At 40.7% G+C, this 27827-nt stretch overlaps 1 protein-coding gene and 1 long non-coding RNA gene across 3 annotated transcripts in view; both read right to left on the reverse strand.

The window, feature by feature from the left end:
- The window catches only part of LOC139411825 (trichohyalin-like), a 30411-nt gene extending 22465 nt beyond the window's left edge, over positions 1-7946 (reverse strand). Inside the window, exons 1-3 of the mRNA XM_071158566.1 lie at positions 7803-7946; positions 6505-6531; positions 1875-2207 (exon numbers count right to left, since the gene is read on the reverse strand). Coding sequence (XP_071014667.1) covers positions 1875-2207; positions 6505-6526 — 355 coding nt within the window. The 5' untranslated portion in view covers positions 6527-6531; positions 7803-7946. The remainder of the gene's footprint in view (positions 1-1874; positions 2208-6504; positions 6532-7802) is intronic.
- A 3573-nt stretch (positions 7947-11519) lies between these two features.
- Positions 11520-26630, reverse strand: LOC139410583 (uncharacterized). Of its 2 annotated transcripts, none has more exons than XR_011634515.1 (3): positions 26449-26630; positions 15230-15353; positions 11520-12592 (listed from the first exon to the last, which is right to left on the reverse strand). It is a non-coding gene; the product is annotated as an uncharacterized lncRNA (long non-coding RNA). The 2 variants fall into 2 exon arrangements; XR_011634516.1 differs by lacking the exon at positions 26449-26630 and adding an exon at positions 15946-16051.
- Between the last annotated feature and the right edge of the window lie 1197 nt (positions 26631-27827).

Genomic DNA, 27827 nt, shown 5'->3' on the forward strand with positions numbered 1-27827 from the left:
ATTGACCTCAATGCCAGATATATTGTGGGAGGACTAAGTGAAATATCGACCTCAATGCCAGATATATTGTGGGAGGACTAAGTGAAATATCGACCTCAATGCCAGATATATTGTGGGAGGACTATGTGAAATATTGACCTCAATGCCAGATATATTGTGGGAGGACTATGTGAAATATTGACCTCAATGCCAGATATATTGTGGGAGGACTATGTGAAATATTGACCTCAATGCCAGATATATAGTGGGAGGACTATGTGAAATATTGACCTCAATGCCAGATATATTGTGGGAGGACTATGTGAAATATTGACCTCAATGCCAGATATATTGTGGGAGGACTATGTGAAATATTGACCTCAATGCCAGATATATTGTGGGAGAACTATGTGAAAGGGAAGTTAAAGGGAAACATTGATTCCTAGTCAGTTGTCCAACTGAATGTATTGTACTGAAATATGTCTTCCACATTTAACTCAACCCCTCTGACATGTTGACCTCTACAGCAGATATTCTGTGGGAGATCTATGATATACAAATTGTGGATAATTTGAAGAACATCTATACATCTTAATCCAACCTACCTTGAGAACATTTGGGGAGAGTATTGATAAATGTGAAGAAACTGATTTAATTTGTATCCTTGAAGAAGACACACTGCTGTTCACAAGGCCTGTAGTTTTTATAGTATCAGATTAACACTCTGGTCTGTTCTTTGTCTTGTGTTATTGGTTGTCAATAAACAAAACAGACAAATAAGTAATTACTCACCCCGTCCTGATCATCCATTATCCAAGATGGAGAGTCAGGAATAATGATCATGTAAAACAGAATGCATTAGTTATTATTGTTCATTGAATGTCTGTCTCATTACATAATTTAATGAAATACCATACATCATATTGGAATGACTGTTCATCACATTCATTACTAATGTACATCTAGGGAAAGGGATGTAAGCAGTGCTACTATGTGAGCAGTCTGAGAATGACTGAATGCTTCATAATAAGACATCAAGCTGAATTCAAGCTGATTCTATTTTCATTTTGGTGTGTGAAATATTGACCTCTATGACAGATATACAGTGGGAGGTCTATGTGAAATATTGACCTCTATGACAGATATACAGTGGGAGGTCTATGTGAAATATTGACCTCTATGACAGATATACAGTGGGAGGTCTATGTGAAATATTGACCTCTATGGCAGATATATAGTGGGAGAACTATGTGAAATATTGACCTCTATGACAGATATACAGTGGGAGGACTATGTGAAATATTGACCTCTATGACAGATATACAGTGGGAGGTCTATGTGAAATATTGACCTCTATGGCAGATATATAATGGGAGGACTATGTGAAATATTGACCTCTATGACAGATATACAGTGGGAGGACTATGTGAAATGTTGACCTGTTTGGAAGTATATTGTGGGAGGTTTATGGTATTGATCCTGATCATCCATTATCCAAGATGGAGAGGAATGAATATTGATAATGTATAACAAAATGTATGAGTTATTACAGTTACATTCAATCCTATTTCAGTCACATTACATTATTCAATCAAATACCATACATCATATTGATATGACTGTTCATCACATTCATTACTAATGACAATCAAGGGACGTGACAGTAATGTTGGAATGGTTCTAATGCTTTAGGACCAGCTCAAAGCTCAGAGTGATGGTAATATGCATTGTAACTAGATGATATTCAGAATGAATCTAGTCTATTCATCTGTAACTCCTACTATGAACTCCTACCTACATGAGAAAGTACAAGTGTTCTGTACAGGGAAAGAGACTGGTTGTTATTGTTGTTGTTTAGGTGTTTAGAAACATTACTGGACTTCTAGAACACTTACCACCTCTGTCCAATAAACCCACTGCAGCCTCCTCCTTCTGTTCTCCATGGATGACCTGACAGATGTAGAATCCTGTATCTGACCTCCTGAAGTCTCTCAGCCTCAGAGACACGTTGCCTCTCTCCAGCTCCTGGGTGATCAGACTCACTCTGCCCTCATAGTCACTCCTCTCTGTCACCTGGCCATTCTTATACAGGTAAATACACTCTGTCCCTTTAAACCACCTGATCGTCGTGGCAACAGCACTGGTGTCAGGTGAGAGGTGACAGGGGAGGGTGACCTCTTTACCACCATCGGCCCACACTTGGTCTTCTGAGGTGAGTTTAAACTGATCTGTTCAGAAAGAGAGAACATTTCATGTTTAATGACAACATCTGTGTCAGGAACACAAATCCTCTCAGTACATTTATAAACACAGCTGAATTAAAAACTACAACAGACATAGAACAACCAGGACCATGTCAATTCTAAAATACAACCCCCACAATCCCAGACAGACAGATTCATTTGAAGGAAAGTCTATATGTCATAGAAGAATGTGATGCTACAATCTAGAATGATATTATCCCATTTGTTCCCACATCTTTCCCAGACATGCCACTATGCTAATCTTATGCCACTAGTAGCCTAACATGTCATCCATTTTGATTATTTATTTATTTAAAAGTATGTTTTATTCTTGGTCACAGTTGTGACAGAATGCTCTGTCTATAATAACATTAACAGATATTTACCCCTATTCCTCAACCTCAATATCTATATACCTCAGCCCACTTACCCACACACCTAAACTCAATGACCCACACACCCCAGTCCTGTTACCCCTATTCCTCAACCTCAATATCTATATACCTCAGCCCACTTACCCACACACCTAAACTCAATGACCCACACACCCCAGTCCTGTTACCCCTATTCCTCAACCTCAATATCTATATACCTCAGCCCACTTACCCACACACCTAAACTCAATGACCCACACACCCCAGTCCTGTTACCCCTATTCCTCAACCTCAATATCTATACCTCAGCCCACTTACCCACACACCTAAACTCAATGACCCACACACCCCAGCCCTGTTACCCCCATGTCCTAACCCCAACACCCACATGCCAATACCCTCAAATGACCCCAGTTCCTTTGCCAATACACCTCATCCCTGTTACTTTCCTATCTCAGTCCTGTTACCCACGTTCCTTAGGCCTGTTACCCACGTTCCTTAGGCCTGTTACCCACGTTCCTTAGCCCTGTTACCCACGTTCCTTAGGCCTTTTACCCACGTTCCTTAGGCCTGTTACCCACGTTCCTTAGCCCTGTTACCCACGTTCCTTAGGCCTGTTACCCACGTTCCTTAGGCCAGTTACCCACGTTCCTTAGGCCTGTTACCCACGTTCCTTAGGCCTGTTACCCACGTTCCTTAGGCCTGTTACCCACGTTCCTTAGGCCTGTTACCCACGTTCCTTAGGCCTGTTACCCACGTTCCTTAGGCCTGTTACCCACGTTCCTTAGGCCTGTTACCCACGTTCCTTAGGCCTGTTACCCACGTTCCTTAGGCCTGTATTCCCACGTTCCTTAGGCCTGTTACCCACGTTCCTCAGCCCTGTTACCCACGTTCCTCAGCCCTGTTACCCACGTTCCTCAGCCCTGTTACCCACGTTCCTTAGGCCTGTATTCCCCAAGTCACCAACAGTAACCTTTATCCAGCTATTCGCTGCACACCACAACCCTGTTATCAGCATGTTTTAGTCCTGTGACATCTGACCTGTAAACACTAATCATTTCATAGATAAACTAATATAACAGTGGTATAACACGTGTGTCCCAGCCCCAATCTCTTTTTCTACCACAACCCTGTTATCAGCATGTTTTAGTCCTGTGACATCTGACCTGTAAACACTAATCATTTCATAGATAAACTAATATAACAGTGGTATAACACATGTGTCCCAGCCCCAATCTCTTTTTCTACCACAACCCTGTTATCAGCATGTTTTAGTCCTGTGACATCTGACCTGTAAACACTAATCATTTCATAGATAAACTAATATAACAGTGGTATAACACATGTGTCACAGCCTATCTCTTTTTCTACCACAAACGTTGTTGCCAGAAAGGATTTGAATGGACAATAGACGTCCATCCAGCCCCATTACCTGTATGGACCTTGTGTATCCCTACACCCCATTACCTGTATGGACCTTGTGTATCCCTACACCCCATTACCTGTATGGACCTTGTGTATCCCCACACCCCATTACCTGTATGAACCTTGTGTATCCCTACACCCCATTACCTGTATGGACCTTGTGTATCCCTACACCCCATTATAAACCAGGGAAAACCATGAGCATAGTCATATAAAACAGGTCTACCCCAGTGTCCAAGCCTCAGCATTCATACTAACCAGGTCTACCCCAGTGTCCAAGCCTCAGCATTCATACTAACCAGGTCTACCCCAGTGTCCAAGCCTCAACATTCATACTAACCAGGTCTACCCCAGTGTCCAAGCCTCAACATTCATACTAACCAGGTCTACCCCAGTGTCCAATCTCAACATTCACACTAACCAGGTCTACCCCAGTGTCCAAGCCTCAACATTCATACTAACCAGGTCTACCCCAGTGTCCAAGCCTCAGCATTCATACTAACCAGGTCTACCCCAGTGTCCAAGCCTCAACATTCATACTAACCAGGTCTACCCCAGTGTCCAAGCCTCAACATTCATACTAACCAGGTCTACCCCAGTGTCCAAGACTCAACATTCACACTAACCAGGTCTACCCCAGTGTCCAAGCCTCAACATTCATACTAACCAGGTCTACCCCAGTGTCCAAGACTCAACATTCATACTAACCAGGTCTACCATTGTGCAAGAGATACTAAACAAACCTAAAAACATTAAATATCACTTCAATTATTATAATAATTCACTTTATGGGTCTATACATGGCCAATTCCCCCTGAAATAACAACATAAGATGTTTTACAGAAAAACGGTTGTAACACAGCCTGGAATTGAACCAGAGACTGTAGAGACACCTCTCACACTGAGACACAGCACCATACATCGCTGCGCCACTCAGGAGAACAACTTATTTGTTGATATGTACAACTTTAACTTCTCTAGAGCCAGTAAAGTACAAAAGGTTGATTTTCTTCCATTTTGTGTCTGACTGGATTAAATGGGTTCTATAATAAAGAGATGTTTGGAGGGAGAGGTCACTGTGGAGCAGTAGAGCTGTTTCTCACAGACACAAACTCAGCTAGTTGAGACTTTTATCTCTCTCACCAACTTTAAACATCTGCTATCTGAGCAGCTAACCGATCGCTGCAGCTGTACATAGTCTATCTGTAAATAGCCCACTCAATTTACCTACCTCATCCCCAAACTGTTTTTATTTACTTTTCTGCTCTTTTGCACACCAGTATCTCTACCTGCACATGACCATCTGATCATTTATCACTCCAGTGTTAATCTGCTAAATTGTAATTATTCGCCTACCTCCTCATGCCTTTTGCACACAATGTATATAGACTCTCATTTTTTTCTACTGTGTTATTGACTTGTTAATTGTTTACTCCATGTGTAACTCTGTGTTGTCTGTTCACACTGCTTTGCTTTATCTTGGCCAGGTCGCAGTTGTAAATGAGAACTTGTTCTCAACTAGCCTACCTGGTTAAATAAAGGTGTTCTCAACTTGCCTACCTGGTTAAATAAAGGTGTTCTCAACTTGCCTACCTGGTTAAATAAAGGTGAAATAAAAAAATAAAAAAATGTTGCTGGTTTGAACCTGAGGAAACTAGGAAAACGTTTGTTGATATGCCCTTGAGCAAGGCACTTTAGAATGACAGCCAACCCCGCTGCCTAGGAACAGTGGGTTATAACTGCCTTGTTCCTGCTGCCTAGGAACAGTGGGTTATAACTGCCTTGTTCCTGCTGCCTAGGAACAGTGGGTTATAACTGCCTTGTTCCTGCTGTCTAGGAACAGTGGGTTATAACTGCCTTGTTCCTGCTGTCTAGGAACAGTGGGTTATAACTGCCTTGTTCCTGCTGCCTAGGAACAGTGGGTTATAACTGCCTTGTTCCTGCTGCCTAGGAACAGTGGGTTATAACTGCCTTGTTCCTGCTGTCTAGGAACAGTGGGTTATAACTGCCTTGTTCCTGCTGCCTAGGAACAGTGGGTTATAACTGCCTTGTTCAGGGGAACAGTGGGTTATAACTGCCTTGTTCAGGGGAACAGTGGGTTATAACTGCCTTGTTCAGGGGAACAGTGGGTTATAACTGCCTTGTTCAGGGGAACAGTGGGTTATAACTGCCTTGTTCAGGGGCAGAACAACAGATGTTTACCTTGTCAGCTCGGGGATTCAATCTAGCAACCTTTCGGTTACTGGCCCAACACTCTAACCACTAGTCTACCTGTCGCCCCTCATGTTACAAACACATTTCATCCAGAGACAGATTTACACATAAAGACAAATAAAACCACAAACACATTTCATCCAGACACACATTTACACATAAAGACAAATAAAACCACAAACACATTTCATTTTCAATAGTTGGTTTAGTTCTGTTCTCCCAGATACATGAAAGAAAAGTTAATCATTAATTATAGCATGGTGACTTACTATGAACTCTGGACTCTGCCATTTTAACTGCAATAAAAAGAGAAAACATTCATATTTACATCATTACCTTTCATCAAATTATCTCTTTTGCTCAATCACACAGATACAAACATCCCTTCCTCGTTCTCCAGTCCTCATTGTTTTAAAACAGGACTGTTGTGTCTAGTTTGGAAAGTGAAATATACTGAGATCTCCTCTTACCTTTACTGGTCTTCACGTCCTCCACTTCACACTCAAAATAGTTGATTTAAATCCATAACCACTCTAATAGTCACTATATGTGCATATCTACACGTTTTTACAGAACAATCTACACCTCAGTCCTATACTGAGACACAACTTTCACTTTCAACTTTGCACAGGTAGTTGGACATTCTGCACAATGCTGTGTCATGTGGTAGCCCCTGGCAACAGTGTTTTACCCTGTTCATCCTCAAACCCAAACCAGTATGTTCTGACCCAGCTGTAGATGTTCAGTATAGCAGCAAATCACTACAATAGGTGGCTTTTCGGCAACTGAATTCAATGTAAATGTTATAGATTTATTTTATCATGTTTTTTATTTTGAGTACAAAATATACAAGTGATGCTAGATCTTATGTTTTACAGGTAGATATTTAAAGCTGCATTTGATTCCAACTGTTTGTTTTTAAGTTAATTGCCTGTATTACCACCTGCCCTGCTTGTTTACAGCTGATCTGTCGTTCTCTATCGAGACAATATTACCATGTCGTCTTAGAAGGTTACTGGGGATTTGTCATGAACTATTTCTCATTGGGCCCCATTCAGTGAAACAGTTCATTCAGCCTCATTTACTGCTTTTAAAAAAACATAGCTGATATGGATGACTTGCTTAAACAAATGTGGTTTCTACTGTTAATGGAGATGAACAAACTATGGCATAATGGGAAGACAAGCGGATAAGAGACAATCAGTCATTTAGATTAAGATATTAATGAGCGAGCCAGGAGGGACGTAGTCAATATATAAAATGGCGCCGATAGAGAGGGAGGAAGTGATTCTAGCCCCGAGGCAACATTCCAGTGTTATTTCTTACATTGTTAGCCAGACATTTTAGTGTGTTATTACATACAACCCGGAGAAGGTGGGGTGTGTGGCTCATTTCTCAATAAAAAGAGAAAACATTCATATTTACATCATTACCATTCATCAAATTCTCTCTTTTGCTCAATCACACAGATACAAACATCACTTCCTCGTTCTCCAGTCCTCATTGTTTTAAAACAGGACTGTTGTGTCTAGTTTGGAAAGTGAAATATACTGAGATCTCCTCTTACCTTTACTGGTCTTCACGTCCTCCACTTCACATTCAAAATAGTTTATTTAAATCCATAACCACTAATAGTCACTATATGTGCATATCTACACGTTTTTACAGAACAATCTACACCTCAGTCCTATACTGAGACACAACTTTCACTTTCACCTTTGCGCAGGCACTTGGTGTGTTGCCAACTCCTCAGTAAGGAAAGGGACCGGGGCGGGGTGGGGCCCACGGCAGCACACGCTGCTCGTTGAGAAGAGTAAGAACGATGCGTGCTTTCACGTCAAAGTCTCCAATAACACCAGGAAAAGTCGCTAGATTTGTCGCTAGTCGCTTTTTTGAAAATGTGTCGCTAGAGGGGTCTGAATACTTGCTAAATATAACGACGACGTCGCTAAGTTGGCAACACTGAAGTGAGTCGCAAAGCCAATCACAACACCGATGGCAGTAATTTGTCAGTTCTTCCTTCACTCCAGCGAAGAGACCAATCTAAGGTTTCTAGACACGCACCCGCCTTTAAGCCCGCCCCCATCAACCGGATATCCAAACCCAAAGATGCCAAGACTTGAGAGAAAGCTATTTGAGAAATTGTGAGCGAAAATTTGACAATAACAAGTGACTATTGCTGGTGGACAATTTAATACGTTCAAAATTAATAAAAATATACGTTTGAATCACTTTTTTTTCTTACAGTTCTATATGTACTGTTAAAATAAAGATTAAATAAAAAAAATACAAAATGTACTGACACACTTGCAAGCGTTCAAGTCCAATTTGTGCTCTTGACTGGCCTGTGCACTCCGCGGGACCCAGCCTCTTCTCACTCGACCATTTTCTTCTCTCAACTCAGCGTTTGCTCGAGCAATGACGTTTCATCTTTCTAGTGCTAATTCGACTTTTGAATCAGATTTGACACCATTACTGATCCGGGCTGATCAATGTTACGATATTTACACTTGACAACTTGACCTCTGGTGCTTGATTAAAGCATTGCACAATACAGATTTTTAAAAAAAATACAACTACGATAAAAAAAAATCAATTTAAAATAGATGTAAGAACTATGCTGAACAGCAATATAAATGCAACATGTAAAGTGTTTGTCCCATGTTTCATGAGCTGAAAAAAAAGATCCCAGAAATGTTTCATACACACAAACAGCTAATTTCTCTCAAATGTTGTGCACTAATGTGTTTACATCCTTGTTAGTGAGCCTTTCTCCTTTGCCAAGATAATCCATCCACCAGTCAGCTGTAGCATATCAAGAAGCTGATTAAACAGCATGATCATTACACAGGTGAACCTTCTGCTGGGGACAATAAAAGGCCACTCTAAAATTAGCCGTTTTGTCACGCAGATGTCTCAAGTTTTGAGGGAGCGTGCAATTAGCATGCTGACTGGAGGAATGACCACCAGAGCTGTTGCCAGATACTTTAATGTACATTTCTGTACCATAAATCGCCTCCAATATCGTTTTAGAACATTTTGCAGTACATCCAACTGGCCACACAACCGCAGACCAGGTGTAACCACGCCAGCCCAGGACCTCCACATCCGGCTTCTTCACCTGCGGGATCTTCTGAGACCAGACACCCAGACAGCTGATGACCAAAGAATGTTTGCACAAACTGTCAGAAACCGCCTCAGGGAAGCTCATCTGCGTCCTCACCGTCTTCACCGGGGTCTTGACCTGACTGCAGTTCGGCGTCGTAACCGACTTCAGTGGGCAAATGCTCACCTTTGGCGGCCTCTGGCCTTGCTGGAGAAGTGTGCTCTTCACTGATTAATCCCGGTATCAACTGTACCGAGCAGATGGCAGACAGCGTGTATGGTGTCGTGTGGGCGAACGGTTTGCTGATGTCAACGTTGTGAACAGAGTGACCCATGGTGGTGGTGGGGTTATGGTATGAGCAGGCATAAGTTACGAAAAACAAATACAATTGCATTTTATCAATGGCAATTTGAATGCACAGAGATACAGTGATGAGATCCTGAGGCTCATTGTCGTGCCATTCATCCACCTCATGTTGCAGCATGATAATGCATGGCCCCATGTCGCAAGGATCTGTACACAATTCCTGGAAGCTGAAAATGTCCCAGTTCTTCCATGGCCTGCATACTCGCCACACAAGTCACCCATTGAGCACGTTTGGGATGCTCTGGATTGATGTGTACAACAGAGTTTTCCAGTTCCTGCCAATATCCAGCAACTTCGAAACAGCCATTGAAAAGGAGTGGGACAACATTCCACAAGCCACAATCAACAGCCTGATCAACTCTATGCGAGGGAGATGTGTCTCGTTGCATGAGGCCAATGGTGGTCACACCAGATACTGATTGGTTTTCTGATCCACGCCCCTAACTTTTTATTAAGGTATCTGTGACCAACAGATGCATATCTGTATTCCCAGTCATGTGAAATCCATAGATTAGGGCCTAATGAATTTATTTCAATTGACTGTATCTCAGCAAAATCTTTTAAATTGTTGCATGTTGTGTTCATATTTTTGCTCAGTGTAATAGCTTGCTCAGCTAACACAAATATATGTCCATGTGTGGGCGTAAATACCTTGATACAGGAAGCAGTTTGACCTGAGTGATAATGATATCTCGGTTGACAACAGGTAAACCAATCTTATACAGAATAATACACCTGTCAAAATTAGGGAGGGAGGGAGATGGAGGCAGGCGGGGAGGGAGGCATGGAGACGGAGGCAGGGAGGGAGACAGAGGCAGGTAGGGAGGGAGGCATGGAGAAGGAGGCAGGGAGGGAGACGTAGGGAGGGAGGGAGATGGAGGCAGGCGGGGAGGGAGGCAGGGAGGGAGACGGAGGCAGGTAGGGAGGGAGGGAGATGGAGGCAGGCGGGGAGGGAGGCATGGAGACGGAGGCAGGGAGGGAGACGGAGGCAGGGAGGGAGGGAGGGAGACAGAGGCAGGTAGGGAGGCAGGGAGGGAGACGGAGGCAGGTAGGGAGGGAGGCATGGAGAAGGAGGCAGGGAGGGAGACGGAGGCAGGTAGGGATGGAGGCATGGAGAAGGAGGCAGGGAGGGAGATGGAGGCAGGCGGGGAGGGAGACGGAGGCAGGGAGGGAGGGGGAGGCAGGGAGACGGAGGCAGGGAGGGAGGGAGGGGGAAATTAGAAAGTACCTGTCAAACAATGGAGTCATGACCATATACCTTGCCTTCAGATCATTAAAGCTCAAAAGGGCTTATTGTGGATATGATGTTGAGATACCAGTGTTTTCTACAATTGTCCCCTGGTCCAAGACCAGATCTAGGGGCAACGGTTTTACATGTGATAACGGTCTTCCTTTATGCTACACAAGGAAACCAAGCCAACAAGAAATACATTTATGTACAATTCAACAACCCAAAAAATCTTGTGAAATAACAATTTAATTATACCTTACATAATTGACTTAGTCTAAACTAATAACGGATCCCAAAAGCTAACCTATGACCTTTAAGGCAAGGCTGCTGCAAACAAATCCAGTTTTATATTGTTGTGTCTGCCTTTCGTATTCCGTTTGTTCCACATCAGAGCATCTGAATTAGAGATCCGTTCCTCTGTTGAATCCTGTACAGGGAGGAAGTCTTATAGTATCTGTTGAAAGATATAAATTCATCAGGTCTTACCGGAGATGTTTGTTCTGGAAATTCTTACACAGGGACACTCAAAGTCAGTCTTAATATTAATCATTGTTTATTGACAGCAAGCTGGAGAAGTTCCAACCAAATCAATGCACCATAGTACACATGTCAATCAGGAGCTCTCCTGGGGCAGTCCCAGCAGTTTTCTTATATACAGCTATACACAGACAAATTATATGTGCATGATTTAGCATACTTAATTAATCATTACCGTTTTTTTTCATTCATGTGAATGACAAATGCTGGTTCTTAACATGTGACAGACCAATACCTCACGAGGCTTCTTCTCTCTGCGCTGAGACCTTGAAACTGAGATATCTTTCGTTCTCAAAACAAGGTCTGGGCGTACTGCCAAATTGCAGATACTGTTAGTGAGAATTGCTTCAGTCAGTCACTTGCATGAACACAGACATTAGTTATAAGAAAAGCACAAACATTTCAATTCCCATTACATGTTCTAGAATGCTGTTACAGGCTTGTCATAGCAGAGATGTTCTAGAATGTTGTTACAGGCTTGTCATAGCAGAGATGTTCTAGAATGATGTTAAAGGCTTGTCATAGCAGAGATGTTCTAGAATGTTGTTACAGGCTTGTCATAGCAGAGATGTTCTAGAATCTTGTTACAGGCTTGTCATAGCAGAGATGTTCTAGAATGTTGTTACAGCCTTGTCATAGCAGAGATGTTCTAGAATGTTGTTACAGGCTTGTCATAGCAGAGATGTTCTAGAATGTTGTTACAGGCTTGTCATAGCAGAGATGTTCTAGAATGTTGTTACAGGCTTGTCATAGCAGAGATGTTCTAGAATGTTGTTACAGCCTTGTCATAGCAGAGATGTTCTAGAATGTTGTTACAGGCTTGTCATAGCAGAGATTTTCTAGAATGTTGTTACGAGCTTTGTGCATTACCCTGTAGCTCTGAAATACACTTTCTAATTGCATTGTCAGTGGAAGAAGTAAAGTTACCTGAAACTGCAGAGAAAGACAACATAGTTACATGTACTTTTTGGTCAGTACAGTCAGTTATATCATCATCACATAGTTTGTGTTATCATGTTTGGCTCAGTTCTTCAGGTTCCACTTAGTCTGTATTCTCTTGCCCATTTTAGAGTCTGGATTCAGGCAGATATATTTTGATGGTATTTTCAACTGCACCCTGTTAAGGAAAAGTACTTTAATGACAGAAATGGCCAGGTGTTTACTTACACGGTAAAATAGTACTTACATAATAATAACATATGAACTATTCAAAAGTACCACATCATAAGTTAATATGCCAAGAAAATCTAGAAACATTGTACTCAGTGTAGTGGCATATACTGTATGTTGCATAATTACATAATGACATATATTGGCATACATATTATAGTGGCACATCACAGGCAATTTAACATATATTGGCATTCATATTATAGTGGCACATCACAGGCAATTTAACATATATTGGCATACATATTATAGTGGCACATCACAGGCAATTTAACATATATTGGCATACATATTATAGTGGCACATCACAGGCAATTTAACATATATTGGCATTCATATTATAGTGGCACATCACAGGCAATTTAACATATATTGGCATTCATATTATAGTGGCACATCACAGGCAATTTAACATATATTGGCATACATATTATAGTGGCACATCACAGGCAATTTAACATATATTGGCATACATATTATAGTGGCACATCACAGGCAATTTAACATATATTGGCATACATATTATAGTGGCACATCACAGGCAATTTAACATATATTGGCATACATATTATAGTGGCACATCACAGGCAATTTAACATATATTGGCATACATATTATAGTGGCACATCACAGGCAATTTAACATATATTGGCATACATATTATAGTGGCACATCACAGGCAATTTAACATATATTGGCATTCATATTATAGTGGCACATCACAGGCAATTTAACATATATTGGCATACATATTATAGTGGCACATCACAGGCAATTTAACATATATTGGCATACATATTATAGTGGCACATCACAGGCAATTTAACATATATTGGCATTCATATTATAGTGGCACATCACAGGCAATTTAACATATATTGGCATTCATATTATAGTGGCACATCACAGGCAATTTAACATATATTGGCATACATATTATAGTGGCACATCACAGGCAATTTAACATATATTGGCATTCATATTATAGTGGCACATCACAGGCAATTTAACATATATTGGCATACATATTATAGTGGCACATCACAGGCAATTTAACATATATTGGCATTCATATTATAGTGGCACATCACAGGCAATTTAACATATATTGGCATACATATTATAGTGGCACATCACAGGCAATTTAACATATATTGGCATACATATTATAGTGGCACATCACAGGCAATTTAACATATATTGGCATACATATTATAGTGGCACATCACAGGCAATTTAACATATATTGGCATTCATATTATAGTGGCACATCACAGGCAATTTAACATATATTGGCATACATATTATAGTGGCACATCACAGGCAATTTAACATATATTGGCATACATATTATAGTGGCACATCACAGGCAATTTAACATATATTGGCATTCATATTATAGTGGCACATCACAGGCAATTTAACATATATTGGCATACATATTATAGTGGCACATCACAGGCAATTTAAGTGAGATATACACTACCGGTCAAAAGTCTGGGGTCACTTAGACATTGTTAATTTCCTAAATGACTATTGTAGCTGGAAACGGCAGATTTTGTATGGAAAATCTACATAGGCGTACAGAGGCCCATTATCAGCAACCATCACCCCTGTGTTCCGATGGCACGTTGTGTTAGCTAATCCAAGTTTATCATTTTAAAAGGATAATTGATCATTAGAAAACCCTTTTGGAATTATGTTAGCACAGCTGAAAACTGTTGTCCTGATTAAAGAAGCAATAAAACTGTCCTTCTTTTAGACTTGTTGAGTATCTGGAGCATCAGCATTTTTCTTTGCAACTCTGCCTAGAAGGCCAGCATCCCGGGGGTCGCCTCAGACTGGTGTTTTACGGGTACTATTTAATGAAGCTGCCAGTTGAGGACTTGTGAGGCATCTGTTTCTCAAACTAGACACTCTAATGTACTTGTCCTCTTGCTCAGTTGTGCACCGGGGCCTCCCACTCCTCTTTCTATTCTGGTTAGAGACAGTTTGCGCTGTTCTGTGAAGGGACTAGTACACAGCGTTGTACGAGATCTTCAATTTCTTGGCAATTTCTTGCATGGAATAGCCTTCATTTCTCAGAACAAGAACAGATTGACGAGTTTCAGAAGAAAGTTATTTGTTTCTGGCCATTTTGAGCCTGTAATCGAACCCACAAATGCTGATGCTCCAGATACTCAACTAGTCTAAAGAAGGCCAGTTTTATTGCTTCTTTAATCAGGACAACAGTTTTCAGCTGTGCTAACATAATTACAAAAGGGTTTTCTAATGATCATTTAGCATTTTTAAAATGATAAACTTGGATTAGCTAACACAACGTGCCATTGGAACACAGGAGTGATGGTTGCTGATAATGGGCCTCTGTACGCCTATGTAGATGTTCCATTAAAAATCAGCCGTTTCCAGCTACAATAGTCATTTACAACATTAACAATATCTACACTCTATTTCTGATCAATTCTGAGGATATTTTAATGGTCGAAAAAATGAAACAAAACAAGGATATTTCTAAGTGACCCCAAACTTTTGAACGGTGGTGTACGTGCATAAGATATGTAGAGTGTAAATGAGAAAAACTCACACTATCTCCACATGGTCACACATTGCACTCCTCGGATGAACGGTGGATTGGACTATGTTACTGGAATTCACACGGTCCCGTGTTTTCAGACAGAGGCAACGTTGTCTGCTGTGCATCAGGAACGCTGTGAGAAACAGGAGACAAAACGAGTCTATGGCACGTTTCAGAAACAGTACTTTAGCATGCACTCTATGGCACGTTTCAGAAACAGTACTTTAGCATTTTGTGAATGTTATTGAGCAAACAGAAAACAGAAACACTGAAAATGGACACTATTCACATCAAGGAAGCTAAAAGTGTATATATATTTAATTTATTTTATGAATACATACTGTATACAACTGCTATAGTGTATTATTAAAACAATTACATTATGATATGAAATATTGTCGGTTATTAAAACACATCACATTATAACAGCATTTCCTATTTTTATTTTTACCTTTATTTAACTAGGCAAGTCAGTTAAGAACAAATTCTTATTTTCAATGACGGCCTAAGAACTGCCTGTTCAGCGGCAGAACGACAGATTTGTACCTTGTCAGCTCGGGGATTTGAACTTGCAACCTTCCGGTTACTAGTCCAACGCTCTAACCACTAGGCTACCCTGCCGCCATATAACATATCGTATAACATATCATATAACATATCGCATAACATATTAACATATCGCATAACATATTAACATATCGCATAACATATCGCACTGGTCTTACCATCAGTTGAAATCATCAGTGTCACCAAAACCACGACGACAATCAATCCCTTCATTTTGACCAGTTGATAAATAAAATCCTGAGGTCTGAAATACTACTGGCTTTTCTTTTACCAAGGACAAATGAAGCGCACACAGTGTGTGAAGGCATTTTATAGCAGCTAGGAAAGGAACCCCCCCCCCCACCACTGGGGAACCCTGGGTAACCCTCATCATTACAGTACATTGTGTGTTTTATCTGGGCATAGAGAGAGTGACGAGATGAATGAAAGTAGAACAAACCCTTTCATGATGATCAAATATCAAATAGTGGGTGTTTATATGTTTCCTGTTTCGTACATGTACAAGTATGTGGTATGCGGGAAATATCCCAACATCACGTGAGACAACCTCGGATAGTGGGGTCACGACCCGCGTCAGTCATTGTCCACGTATCAATTGGCCTTGAGAAATTTATTTCATTTGGAAACGTGTTGTTGGGAATGGGATATACTTTTGGGGTCCCAATTGAAACGAATCACAACTTTTCATAAAGGCTTAATGAAGGCCTTCATAAGCCATTTATAAGGCCTACATAGATGCTTCAGAAATCATTCATGAACAAATAGCATGCATGGAGGTTAAAGGACTGTCCCTTTGTGGCAAAGCACCTGATGTAACGACCTTGTATCCTCCAGAGACCCAGCATTTCATTTTTTATCCGTATCTCTAAGGCCATACTGTGATATACTTTATTTTACATACTTTATTTATTTTGCTCCTTTGCACCCCATTATTTTTATTTCTATTTTGCACATTCTTCCACTGCAGATCGACCATTCCAGTGTTTTACTTGCTATATTGTATTTACTTTGCCACCATGGCCTTTTTTTTGCCTTTACCTCCCTTATCTCACCTCATTTGCTCACATGGTATATAGACTTGTTTATACTGTATTATTGACTGTATGTTTGTTTTACTCCATGTGTTATTGAATGTGTCGAACTGCTTTGCTTTATCTTGGACAGGTCGCAATTGTAAATTGTTCTCAACTAGCCTACCTGGTTAAATAAAGGTGTTCTCAACTGGCCTACCTGGTTAAATAAAGGTGTTCTCAACTAGCCTACCTGGTTAAATAAAGGTGTTCTCAACTGGCCTATCTGGTTAAATAAAGGTGTTCTCAACTGGCCTACCTGGTTAAATAAAGGTGTTCTCAACTGGCCTATCTGGTTAAATAAAGGTGTTCTCAACTTGCCTACCTGGAATATTTACCCATCTCCACAGAGGAACTGGGGAGCTCTGTCAGAGTGACCATCGGTTTCTTGGTCACCTCCCTGACCAAGTACCTTCTCCCTCGATTACTCAGTTTGGCCGGGTGGCTAGCTCTAGGAAGAGTCTTGGTGGTTCCAAACTTTTTCCATTTAAGAATGATGGAGGCCACTGTGTTCTTCGGGACCTTCAATGCTGCAGACATTTTTTTGTACCCTTCCCCAGATCTGTGCCTCAACACAATCCTGTCTACAAATTTTTTTCTGAAGTCTTGGCTGATTTCTTTTCATTTTCCCATGACGTCAAGCAAAGAGGCACTGAGTCTGAAGGTAGGCCTTAAAATACATCCACAGGTACACCTCCAATTGACTCAAATTATGTCCATTAGCCTATCAGAAGCTTCTAAAGCCATGACATCATTTTCTGGAATTTTCCAAGCTGTTTAAGGGCACAGTCAACTTAGTTTATGTAAACTTCTGACCCACTGGAATTGTGATACAGTGAATTATAGGTGAAATCTGTCTGTAAACAATTGTTGGACAAATTACTTGTCATGCACAAAGTAGATGTCCTAACTGACCAAACTATAATTTGGTTAACAAGAAATGTGTGGAGTGGTTGAAAAACGAGTTTTAATGACTCCAACATAAGTGTATGTAAACTTCCGACTTCAACTGTACATACAGTGCCTTGCGAAAGTATTCGGCCCCCTTGAACTTTGTGACCTTTTGCCACATTTCAGGCTTCAAACATAAAGGTATAAAACTGTATTTTTTGTGAAGAATCAACAACAAGTGGGACACAATCATGAAGTGGAACGACATTTATTGGATATTTCAAACTTTTTTAACAAATCAAAAACTGAAAAATTGGGCGTGCAAAACTATTCAGCCCCCTTAAGTTAATACTTTGTAGCGCCACCTTTTGCTGTGATTACAGCTGTAAGTCGCTTGGGGTATGTCTCTATCAGTTTTGCACATCGAGAGACTGACATTTTTTCCCATTCCTCCTTGCAAAACAGCTCGAGCTCAGTGAGGAACAGCAGTTTTCAGTTCTTTCCACAGATTCTCGATTGGATTCAGGTCTGGACTTTGACTTGGCCATTCTTACACCTGGATAAGTTTATTTTTGAACCATTTCATTGTACATTTTGCTTTATGTTTTGGATCATTGTCTTGTTGGAAGACAAATCTCCGTCCCAGTCTCAGGTCTTTTGCAGACTCCATCAGGTTTTCTTCCAGAATGGTCCTGTATTTGGCCATCAATTTTAACCATCTTCCCTGTCCCTGCTGAAGAAAATCAGGCCCAAACCATGATGCTGCCACCACCATGTTTGACAGTGGGGATGGTGTGTTCAGCTGTGTTGCTTTTACGCCAAACATAACGTTTTGCATTGTTGCCAAAAAGTTCAATTTTGGTTTCATCTGACCAGAGCACCTTCTTCCACATGTTTGGTGTGTCTCCCAGGTGGCTTGTGGCAAACTTTAAACAACACTTTTTATGGATATCTTTAAGAAATGGCTTTCTTCTTGCCACTCTTCCATAAAGGCCAGATTTGTGCAATATACGACTGATTGTTGTCCTATGGACAGTCTCCCACCTCAGCTGTAGATCTCTGCAGTTCATCCAGAGTGATCATGGGCCTCTTGGCTGCATCTCTGATCAGTCTTCTCCTTGTATGAGCTGAAAGTTTAGAGGGACGGCCAGGTCTTGGTAGATTTGCAGTGGTCTGATACTCCTTCCATTTCAATATTATCGCTTGCACAGTGCTCCTTGGGATGTTTAAAGCTTGGGAAATCTTTTTGTATCCAAATCCGGCTTTAAACTTCTTCACAACAGTATCTCGGACCTGCCTGGTGTGTTCCTTGTTCTTCATGATGCTCTCTGCGCTTTTAACGGACCTCTGAGACTATCACAGTGCAGGTGCATTTATACGGAGACTTGATTACACACAGGTGGATTGTATTTATCATCATTAGTCATTTAGGTCAACATTGGATCATTCAGAGATCCTCACTGAACTTCTGGAGAGAGTTTGCTGCACTGAAAGTAAAGGGGCTGAATAATTTTGCACGCCCAATTTTTCAGTTTTTGATTTGTTAAAAAAGTTTGAAATATCCAATAAATGTCGTTCCACTTCATGATTGTGTCCCACTTGTTGTTGATTCTTCACAAAAAAATACAGTTTTATATCTTTATGTTTGAAGCCTGAAATGTGGCAAAAGGTCGCAAAGTTCAAGGGGGCCGAATACTTTCGCAAGGCACTGTAAATAAGGTATTTAACGTTTTTTTAATGTTTTTATGCAAACATATCTAAAATACGGTTTTCGCTTTGCCATTATGTGGTATTGTGTGTAGAATTGGGGGTCTGAATACTTTCCAACAACACTGTAATTTGTTTCCATTAATAGGAAACACCAGGATTAATTTCTTGGCACAGCGGAGTTCATCGGATGAGTCAGTTCCCCTGGAATGTTTGAAACAGTAATTTCCCCCTTCAGTGCAGGACGTCATGTTGTACAATAGGCCTACAGTGTGTGGTCTCCCATTTCCAAATCTAATAATTAAATGGTTGTATTCAAGACAAAGTCATTTCTATTGATTTCAGTTCGTCAGTGTCAGCAGTGTAGGCGTCCTTTTTGTAGTGGGCTATGAAAGATTCTGATCATGTCTCCGTTACATGTCAAATGTCGCATAATTTCATGAAAAGTGTTTATAAAATGTTTTCCCGTATCCTCCTAAAGACTGTTCCTCTGGGGCGGAGTTCCCCAAACATGAACCTCATGCGCTGTGTCTATGATGTATTTCATTCTGTTGGTTTAGACTGGGATCATCAGCCTGTTTTTTTTGTGAGTGGCGTTACAAGTTGTTGTAACTTGTGTATTTTGTGCTACTTTTACTTGTCAATAGGCCACTAACGGTTCAGAGGAAATGTGTGGTTATTCTTGGTCACATTTATATGTTATGTGTTAAATTTTCACTGAATTAGGTCGGGATATGTTTTGTTAGAAAATGTTGGCCCAGTCACTTTTACACAGCAATTTCTGCATACGTCACTGATGGACATCAGAATTCAATATGTTTTTTCACCTTCTGTCCCCATCTACTGTTATGCTACATGTTTCATATTTATTATCAACCGAGTCCTAACGGACATTGCACAAACAATACAAAGAAAATACCCATATTTCTTTAAATATATACAGCACCTGTCACGTTCTGACCTTTATTTCCCTTTGTTTTGTCGTTATTTAGTATGGTCAGGGCATGAGTTGGGGTGGGCAGTCTATGATTTGGGGATTTCTATGTTTCGGCCTAGTATGGTTCTCAATCAGAGGCAGGTGTCATTAGTTGTCTCTGATTGAGAATCATACTTAGGTAGCCTGGGTTTCACTGTTTGTTTGTGGGTGATTGTCTATGTTGATTTCTTGTGTCAGCACAGTTCTCATTAGCTTCACGGTTGTTATTTCGGTTATTGTTTTGTATAGGGTTTCAGTGTTCAGTGTTTTCTGTATTAAAATTAATGATGAACACATACCACGCCGCATTTCGGTCCTCCGATCCATCTCGCCTCTCCTCTTCAGATGAAGAGGAGGACGCCCGTGACAGCACCAGACAAAAGTTTGGACACACCTACTCATTCAAGTCTTTATTTTTTTACTATTTTCTACATTGTAGAGTAATAGTGAAGACATCAGAACTATGGAATAACACACATGGTATCATGGGGTAAGCAAAAAAAGTGTTCAACAAATCAAAATATATTTTATATTTGAGATTCTTTAAAGTAGCCACCCTTTGTCTTGATGACAGCTTTGCACACTCTTGGCATTCTCTCAACCAGCATCACCTGGAATGCTTGAAGGAGTTCCCACATATGCTGAGCACTTGTTGGCTGCTTTTCCTTCACTCTGCGGTCCAACTCATCCCAAACCATCTAAATTGGGTTGAGGTCAGGTGATTGTGGAGGACACGTCATCTGATGTAGCAATCCATCACTCTCCTTCTTGGTCAAATAGCCCTCGCACAGCCTGGAAGTGGGTTGGGTCATTGCCCTGTTGAAAAAGAAATGATAGTCCCACAAAGTGCAAACCAGATAGGATGGCGTTTCGCTGCAGAATGCTGTGGTAGCCATGCTGGTTAAGTGTGCCTTGAATACTAAATAAATCACAGACAGTGTCACCAGCAAAGCATCCCCACACCATCACACCTCCTCCTCCATGCTTCACGGTGGAAACCATATATGAATGAGTTTACCTACTCTACGCCTCACAAAGACACAGCGGTTGGACCCAAAAATCTCAAATTTGGACTCATCAGACCAAAGGACAGATTTCCCCTTGTCTAATGTCCATTTCTAATGTCCATTTCGTGTTTCTTGGCCCAAGCAAGTCTCTTCTTCTTATTGGTGTCCGTTAGTAGTGTAGTGTTATCTTTGCAGCAATTCGACCATGAAGGCCTGATTCAAGCAGTCCCCTCTGAACAGTTGATGTTGAGATGTGTCTGTTACTTGAACTCTGTGAAGCATTTATTTGGGCTGCAATCTGAGGTGCAGTTAACTCTAACTAACTTATCCTCTGCAGCAGAGGTAACTCTGGGTCTTCCTGTGGCGGTCCTCATGAGAGACAGTTTCATCACAGCAGAGGTAACTCTGGGTCTTCCTTTCCTGTGGCGGTCCTCATGAGAGCCAGTTTCATCATAGCGCTTGATCGTTATTGCGACTGCACTTGAAGAATCTTTAAAAGTCCTTGAAATGTTCTGGATTGACTGACCTTCATGTCTTAACGTAATAATGGACTGTCATTTCTCTTTGCTTATTTGAGCTGTTCTTGCCATAATATGGACTTGGTCTTTTACCAAACAGGCCTATCTTCTGTATACAACCTCTACCTTGTCACAACACAACTGATTGGCTCAAATTAACTTTTAACAAAGCATATCTGTTCATTGAAATGCATTCCAGGTGCCTACCACATGAAGTTGGTTGAGAGAATGTCACGAGTTTGGAAAACTGTCATCAAGGCTAAGGGTGGCTACTTTGAAGAATCTAGAAAATAGTAAAATGTAGAAAATAGTACAAATAAAGAAAAACCCTTGAATCAGTATGTTAATATGTCCTGTCACGGGATTATTCTGTTGAAGGCGAGGCGGACCAAAACGCAGCGTGGTTATTTTTTATACATCTTTAATGAAGATGATAAATGAACCCAAAAAAAAACAAGAACCGTGCAAAAAAACGAAAACAGCCCTATCTGGTGTAACAAAGACAGGAAACAATCACCCACAAAACCCAACACCAAACAGGCTACCTAAATATGGCTCCCAATCAGAGACAATGACGAACACCTGCCTCTGATTGAGAACCATATCAGGCCCAAACATAGAAATAGACAAACTAGACATGTAACATAGATTGCCCACTCAGATCACACCCTGACCAAACAAAACATAGGAACATACAACGCAAACTATGGTCAGGGCGTGACATGTCCAAACTTTGGACTGGTAATGTATATTCGCAGTATGTTTATTTTCACCACAAAAACTTACGTGGTGTAAAAAATTTAAATAATAATAAACAATTAAAAATTCCTGGATCTCAGGCGGCTGTCATGCTTTATTTTTTTAACCTTTATTTAACCAGGCAAGTCAGTTAAGAACAAATTCTTATTTTCAATGATGGACCAGGAACAATGGGTTAACTGCCTGTTCAGGGGCAGAACGACAGATTTGTACCATGTCAGCTCGGGGATTTGAACTTGCAATCTTCCGGTTACTAGTCCAACGCTCTAACCACTAGGCTACCCTGCCGCCCCAATGTAATATATGTAATATATTGTTGTCATTTTTTTGTGAAGCATCTGTTTATAAAGTTTTTATTGCATGTTACATGAAGTCATATTTGTTACCAAGACTGATCATGATTTCCAAATGTGTTTAATGTATTCCTCCTTTTGGTTATTCTCAAGAAGACATCAAGAAGTCATCCCACTCTGCATTTTGCGTCAATATTGACTCATTATACTGTGGTGACATTTGGTTTGCTAGTTGAACAGAGGAAAAATAGAACACATTCACAGTTAACACCATTTCTTTATTAACTTGATAGAAAACGTAAACAATACAGAAGAAAATGCACTGCTCAAAAAAATAAAAGGAACACTAAAATAACACATCCTAGATCTGAATGAATGAAATATTCATATACAGAAGTGTGATTGACTTGGAGTTACATTGTGTTGTTTAAGTGTTCCCTTTATTTTTTTGAGCAGTGTATATAGTATTTACACAAATGTCCGTTTACATTTCTTGTGGACAATTTTGACAACCAAAGAATATATCTCAAAATGACAAGTGTCTAAAGAGTTCAACGGGGGGGGGGGGGGGGGGGGGTGCTGGCATACGTTGACTCCAATGCTTCCCACAGTTGTGTCGAGTCGGCTGAATGTCCTTTGGGTGGTGGACCATACTTGATACGGGAAACTGTTGAGCGTGAAAAAGACAGCATCATCGCCCAGTTCTCGACACAAACCGGTGCGCCTGGCACCTACTACCGTACACCCATTCACCCTTTAACACAATCCGTGTCTCAATTGTCTAGAGGCTTAAAAATCCTCTTTAACCCCGTCTCCTTCCCTTCCTCTACGCTGATTGAAGTGGATTTAACAAGTGACATCAATATGGGATCATAATCTTCACCTGGATTCACCTGGTGAGTCTATGTCATGGAACTAGCAGGTGTCCGTAATGTTTTGAACCCTCTGTTAGTTCGGGAAGTATTTAGACCCCTTGACTTTTTCCACATAAAATTGAATCAATTACTTTCTTTCCTCTTCAATCTACACACAATACTACATAATGACAAAGTGAAGAGGTTTAAGTATTTTAATTTTTTAGTAAATGTATTCATAATGTCACATTTACATCAGTATTCAGACCCAATAGAACATCTGTGGAGAGACCTGAAAATAGCCTGAGAGAGCTCGAGAGGATCTGCAGAGAAGAATGGGTGAAACTCTCCAAATACAGGTGTGCCAAGCTTGTAGCGTGATACCAAAGAAGACTTAAGGCTGTAATCGCTGCCAAAGTTGCTTCAACTAAGTACTGAGTAAAGGGTCTGAATACTTACACTGCCGTTCAAAAGTTTGGGGTCACTTAGAAATGTCCTTGTTTTTGAAAGAAACTGTTTTTTTTAAATCCATTAAAATAACATCAAATTGATCAGAAATAGAGTGTAGACATTGTTAATGTTGTAAATGACTATTGTAGCTGGAAACGGCAGATTTTTTTAAATGGAATATCTACATAGGTGTACAGAGAACCATTATCAGCAGCCATCACTCCTGTGTTCCAATGGCACGTTGTGTTAGCTAATCCATGTTTATCATTTTAAAAGGCTAATTGATCATTAGAAAAGCCTTTTGCAATTTTGTTAGCACAGCTGAAAACTGTTGTCCTGATTAAAGAAGCAATAAAACTGGCCTTTAGACTAGTTGAATATCTGGAGCATCAGCATTTGTGGGTTCGATTACAGGCTCAAAATGGCCAGAAACAAATAACTTTCTTCTGAAACTCGTCAGTCTATTCTGGTTCTGAAAAATGAAGGTTATTCCATGCGAGAAATTGCCAAGAAACTGAAGATCTCGTACTACTCCCTTCAAGAACAGCGCAAACTGGCCCTAACCAGAATAGAATGACTAGTGGGAGGCCCCGGTGCACAACTGAGCAAGAGGACAAGTACATTAGAGTGTCTAGTGGAATACCTACAACATCGTCGTCCGGTGTAGGCCGTCCATTGTAAATAAGAATTTGTTCTTAACTGACTTGCCTCGTTAAATAAAAGGTTAAAAAATATATAAATAAACGTGTAAAACTAACAATAACTCAATAAGCTGGTGGCCTAGTGGTTAGAGCGTTGGACTAGTAACCGCAAGGTTGCAAGTTCAAACCACTGAGCTGACAAGGTACAAATCTGTCGTTCTGCCCCTGAACAAGGCAGTTAAACCCACTGTTCCTAGACCGTCATTGAAAACAAGAATTTGTTCTTAATTGACTTGCCTAGAATAAATAAATTGGAATGCTATAAAGTCCAAAAGTTATCGGCAGAGTTAAAAAGTTGGCAATGTATGACATTGTAAATGTCCTTTTAATCTGTCTTCAATGCATATTTCAAGACATGACATATGAGGGTGCAGTGAGATACTCGACCCGGTTGGATCAGGGGTGTAAAACTCAATGAGCGCAAGGGCCATATATTGAGAGAAAAAAAACGAATTCGCAGGCCAGACATAGCCCAGTATGTTATTATGTATAACGTGGATACAACTGCGATCCAAACTGGCCATTGTTCTATTAGATGAAAATATGTCACTTTATAAATATACACTGACTGCTGTATATAGCATTTTTTACATATTAAAATAAGATATCAATAATATTTGTCCAGCCTTTGCCGCTATGCGTTCAGATGTCCATAATATGCTGCGACCCTAATCAAATAGTATTTAATGATCTCCAAGTAACAAAAACGTTGCTAGGTTATTGTAACATTTAAACTTAAAATATGGTTATATTTTTTTTGCACTGTGGGGATCACTGGTACGATTGAACGCAACATTGTTGTATGGTGCACTTAAAATGTATTGTAGTTGGGGTGCCAGCCTAGGCTACTGCTCAAAATGTATTGTAGTTGGTGCCAGCCTACTGCTCAAAATGTATTGTAGTTGGTGCCAGCCTAGGCTACTGCACAAAATGTATTGTAGTTGAGTTGCCAGCCTAGGCTACTGTTCAAAATGTATTGTAGTTGAGGTGCCAGCCTAGGCTACTGCTCAAAATGTTGCCGTAGTTGAGGTGCCAGCCTAGGCTACTGCTCAAAATGTATTGTAGTTGAGGTGCCAGCCTAGGCTACTGCTCAAAATGTTGCCGTAGTTGAGGTGCCAGCCTAGGCTACTGCTCAAAATGTTGCCATAGCCTGTTTCTCCTTTGCATGGTGTTTTGATGCAGGTTTTGTATTTTGGTTATTCATTGTCAATCTTTAAAAACCGAAGCCAAGACTGCAACATGTTAATAGCCAAGCTAGGACTGTGTCTGTACACTTTCCCCTCTACTGCGCCAGGTAAACAACACACACGAAAGCAGCTGATTGATGTTGAATTCACCGACGCGAGCGCATCAGGCTGTAATTTCATACTCAACTGTTGACTAATTTATACTCGCTTGTGTGTCCCATCGTCCTTTAGTAGTAAAGTAAACCTACCTGCGTGTGAACCCTTTATCTTATAACTTTTTGACAACCATGATGACGTTTTCTGTAGGCTACAGCAACGATCCGTTGGAATCGTAACTTGGCACGGAGATTTAGCCTACAAGTTAAAACTTCGGTCCGGTAGAAGATTCGGTCAGTGCCATTAGTGATGATATGATACAGCGCAGTGGCTGGCTAGTGTGTGTGTGTGTGTGTGTGTGGCAATGCACTACCGTTTGGCGTGCAGCACATTGGCATTGCTCGCTGTGACTTGTAGCGCAGCGGAACATCCTCAGCTCCGCCAACCACCGGCTGTATGGAAGCATGCCAAAATGAATTGACGACCCAAATCATAGCGCGGGCCGGATAGAAATGTGATACATTTGGGTTGGACTTTTCTGGTCAATCATCTTGAAAAAACATCTACCTAAAAAAAAATCTCATTTTTTTACACAAATGAAAAGTTCAACTGCTTTATCTAAATGTTGAAAGTGTGTGGGCGACAGAGAGAAACCAAACCGTGCAGTTTGAGGACATGTGGCTGAGAGTGATGCGGGCGCTGGAGATGGGGGAATGGGCAGGGGTGACGTGAATGTTTCTGTGCATCTGTATGCTGTCGTTTGTATGTTTTTATATTGTACAACATTAAAAGGATACTTGTCAAATCTACAGTATTCAGGTTACAGCTCCACGGAAGCTGCATCACATGCTAATCACAAATACCAACCATAAACAAGTCTAATGTATTGTGTTTTTGTCAGAAGTCTGTCTCCTGGATAAAAGTACAAGGACTTTTAGATCAATATTGTATATGTGTAACCGATGTGAAATGGCTAGCTAGTTAGCAGTGGTGCGCGCTAAATAGCGTTTCAATGGGTCCCTGATTCGGGCCGGGTAGGGACGATAGACGGTCTAAAGTTATGTTACATATGCATCAACTTAATTGATTAACCTAATCAATAAGAGACATGCGTTGTTAGTAGTCTACTGGAGAACAGCTGAGTGAGTTAAAGCTGATGAGGTGGAAAAGGGCCCCGTTTCCAGCGTCTTTCTTTGAAACAAACTCAACTGAAAGTCAAATGGAATCAAGTTCCCTCCTTTTATTGAAGGAATGGAGTTTGTTCTGGACTTTCCCTTTCACCTCTTACGCCTGATTGGCTTAAACGGGACTGTCTTTCATTTGGCAGGGAGACTGTTTTGATTTCCAGGAAAGCAGGGGTGTGTGTGTGTGTGTGTGTCTCTTAAAACACCAACAGCTGTGTGGCAGAGGGAAAACAGTAGAGACTCAAAAGGACAGTAGTTTCACTTCTCAAAAGGTCTACCTCCGACTTCTACCTTTTCACCGATGTCTCCAATCTGGTGCAATCAACTACACCCCAAAAAAATAATTT

Source organism: Oncorhynchus clarkii, chromosome 6 (genome assembly GCF_045791955.1).
Source record: "Oncorhynchus clarkii lewisi isolate Uvic-CL-2024 chromosome 6, UVic_Ocla_1.0, whole genome shotgun sequence".
Taxonomy (NCBI): domain Eukaryota; kingdom Metazoa; phylum Chordata; class Actinopteri; order Salmoniformes; family Salmonidae; genus Oncorhynchus; species Oncorhynchus clarkii.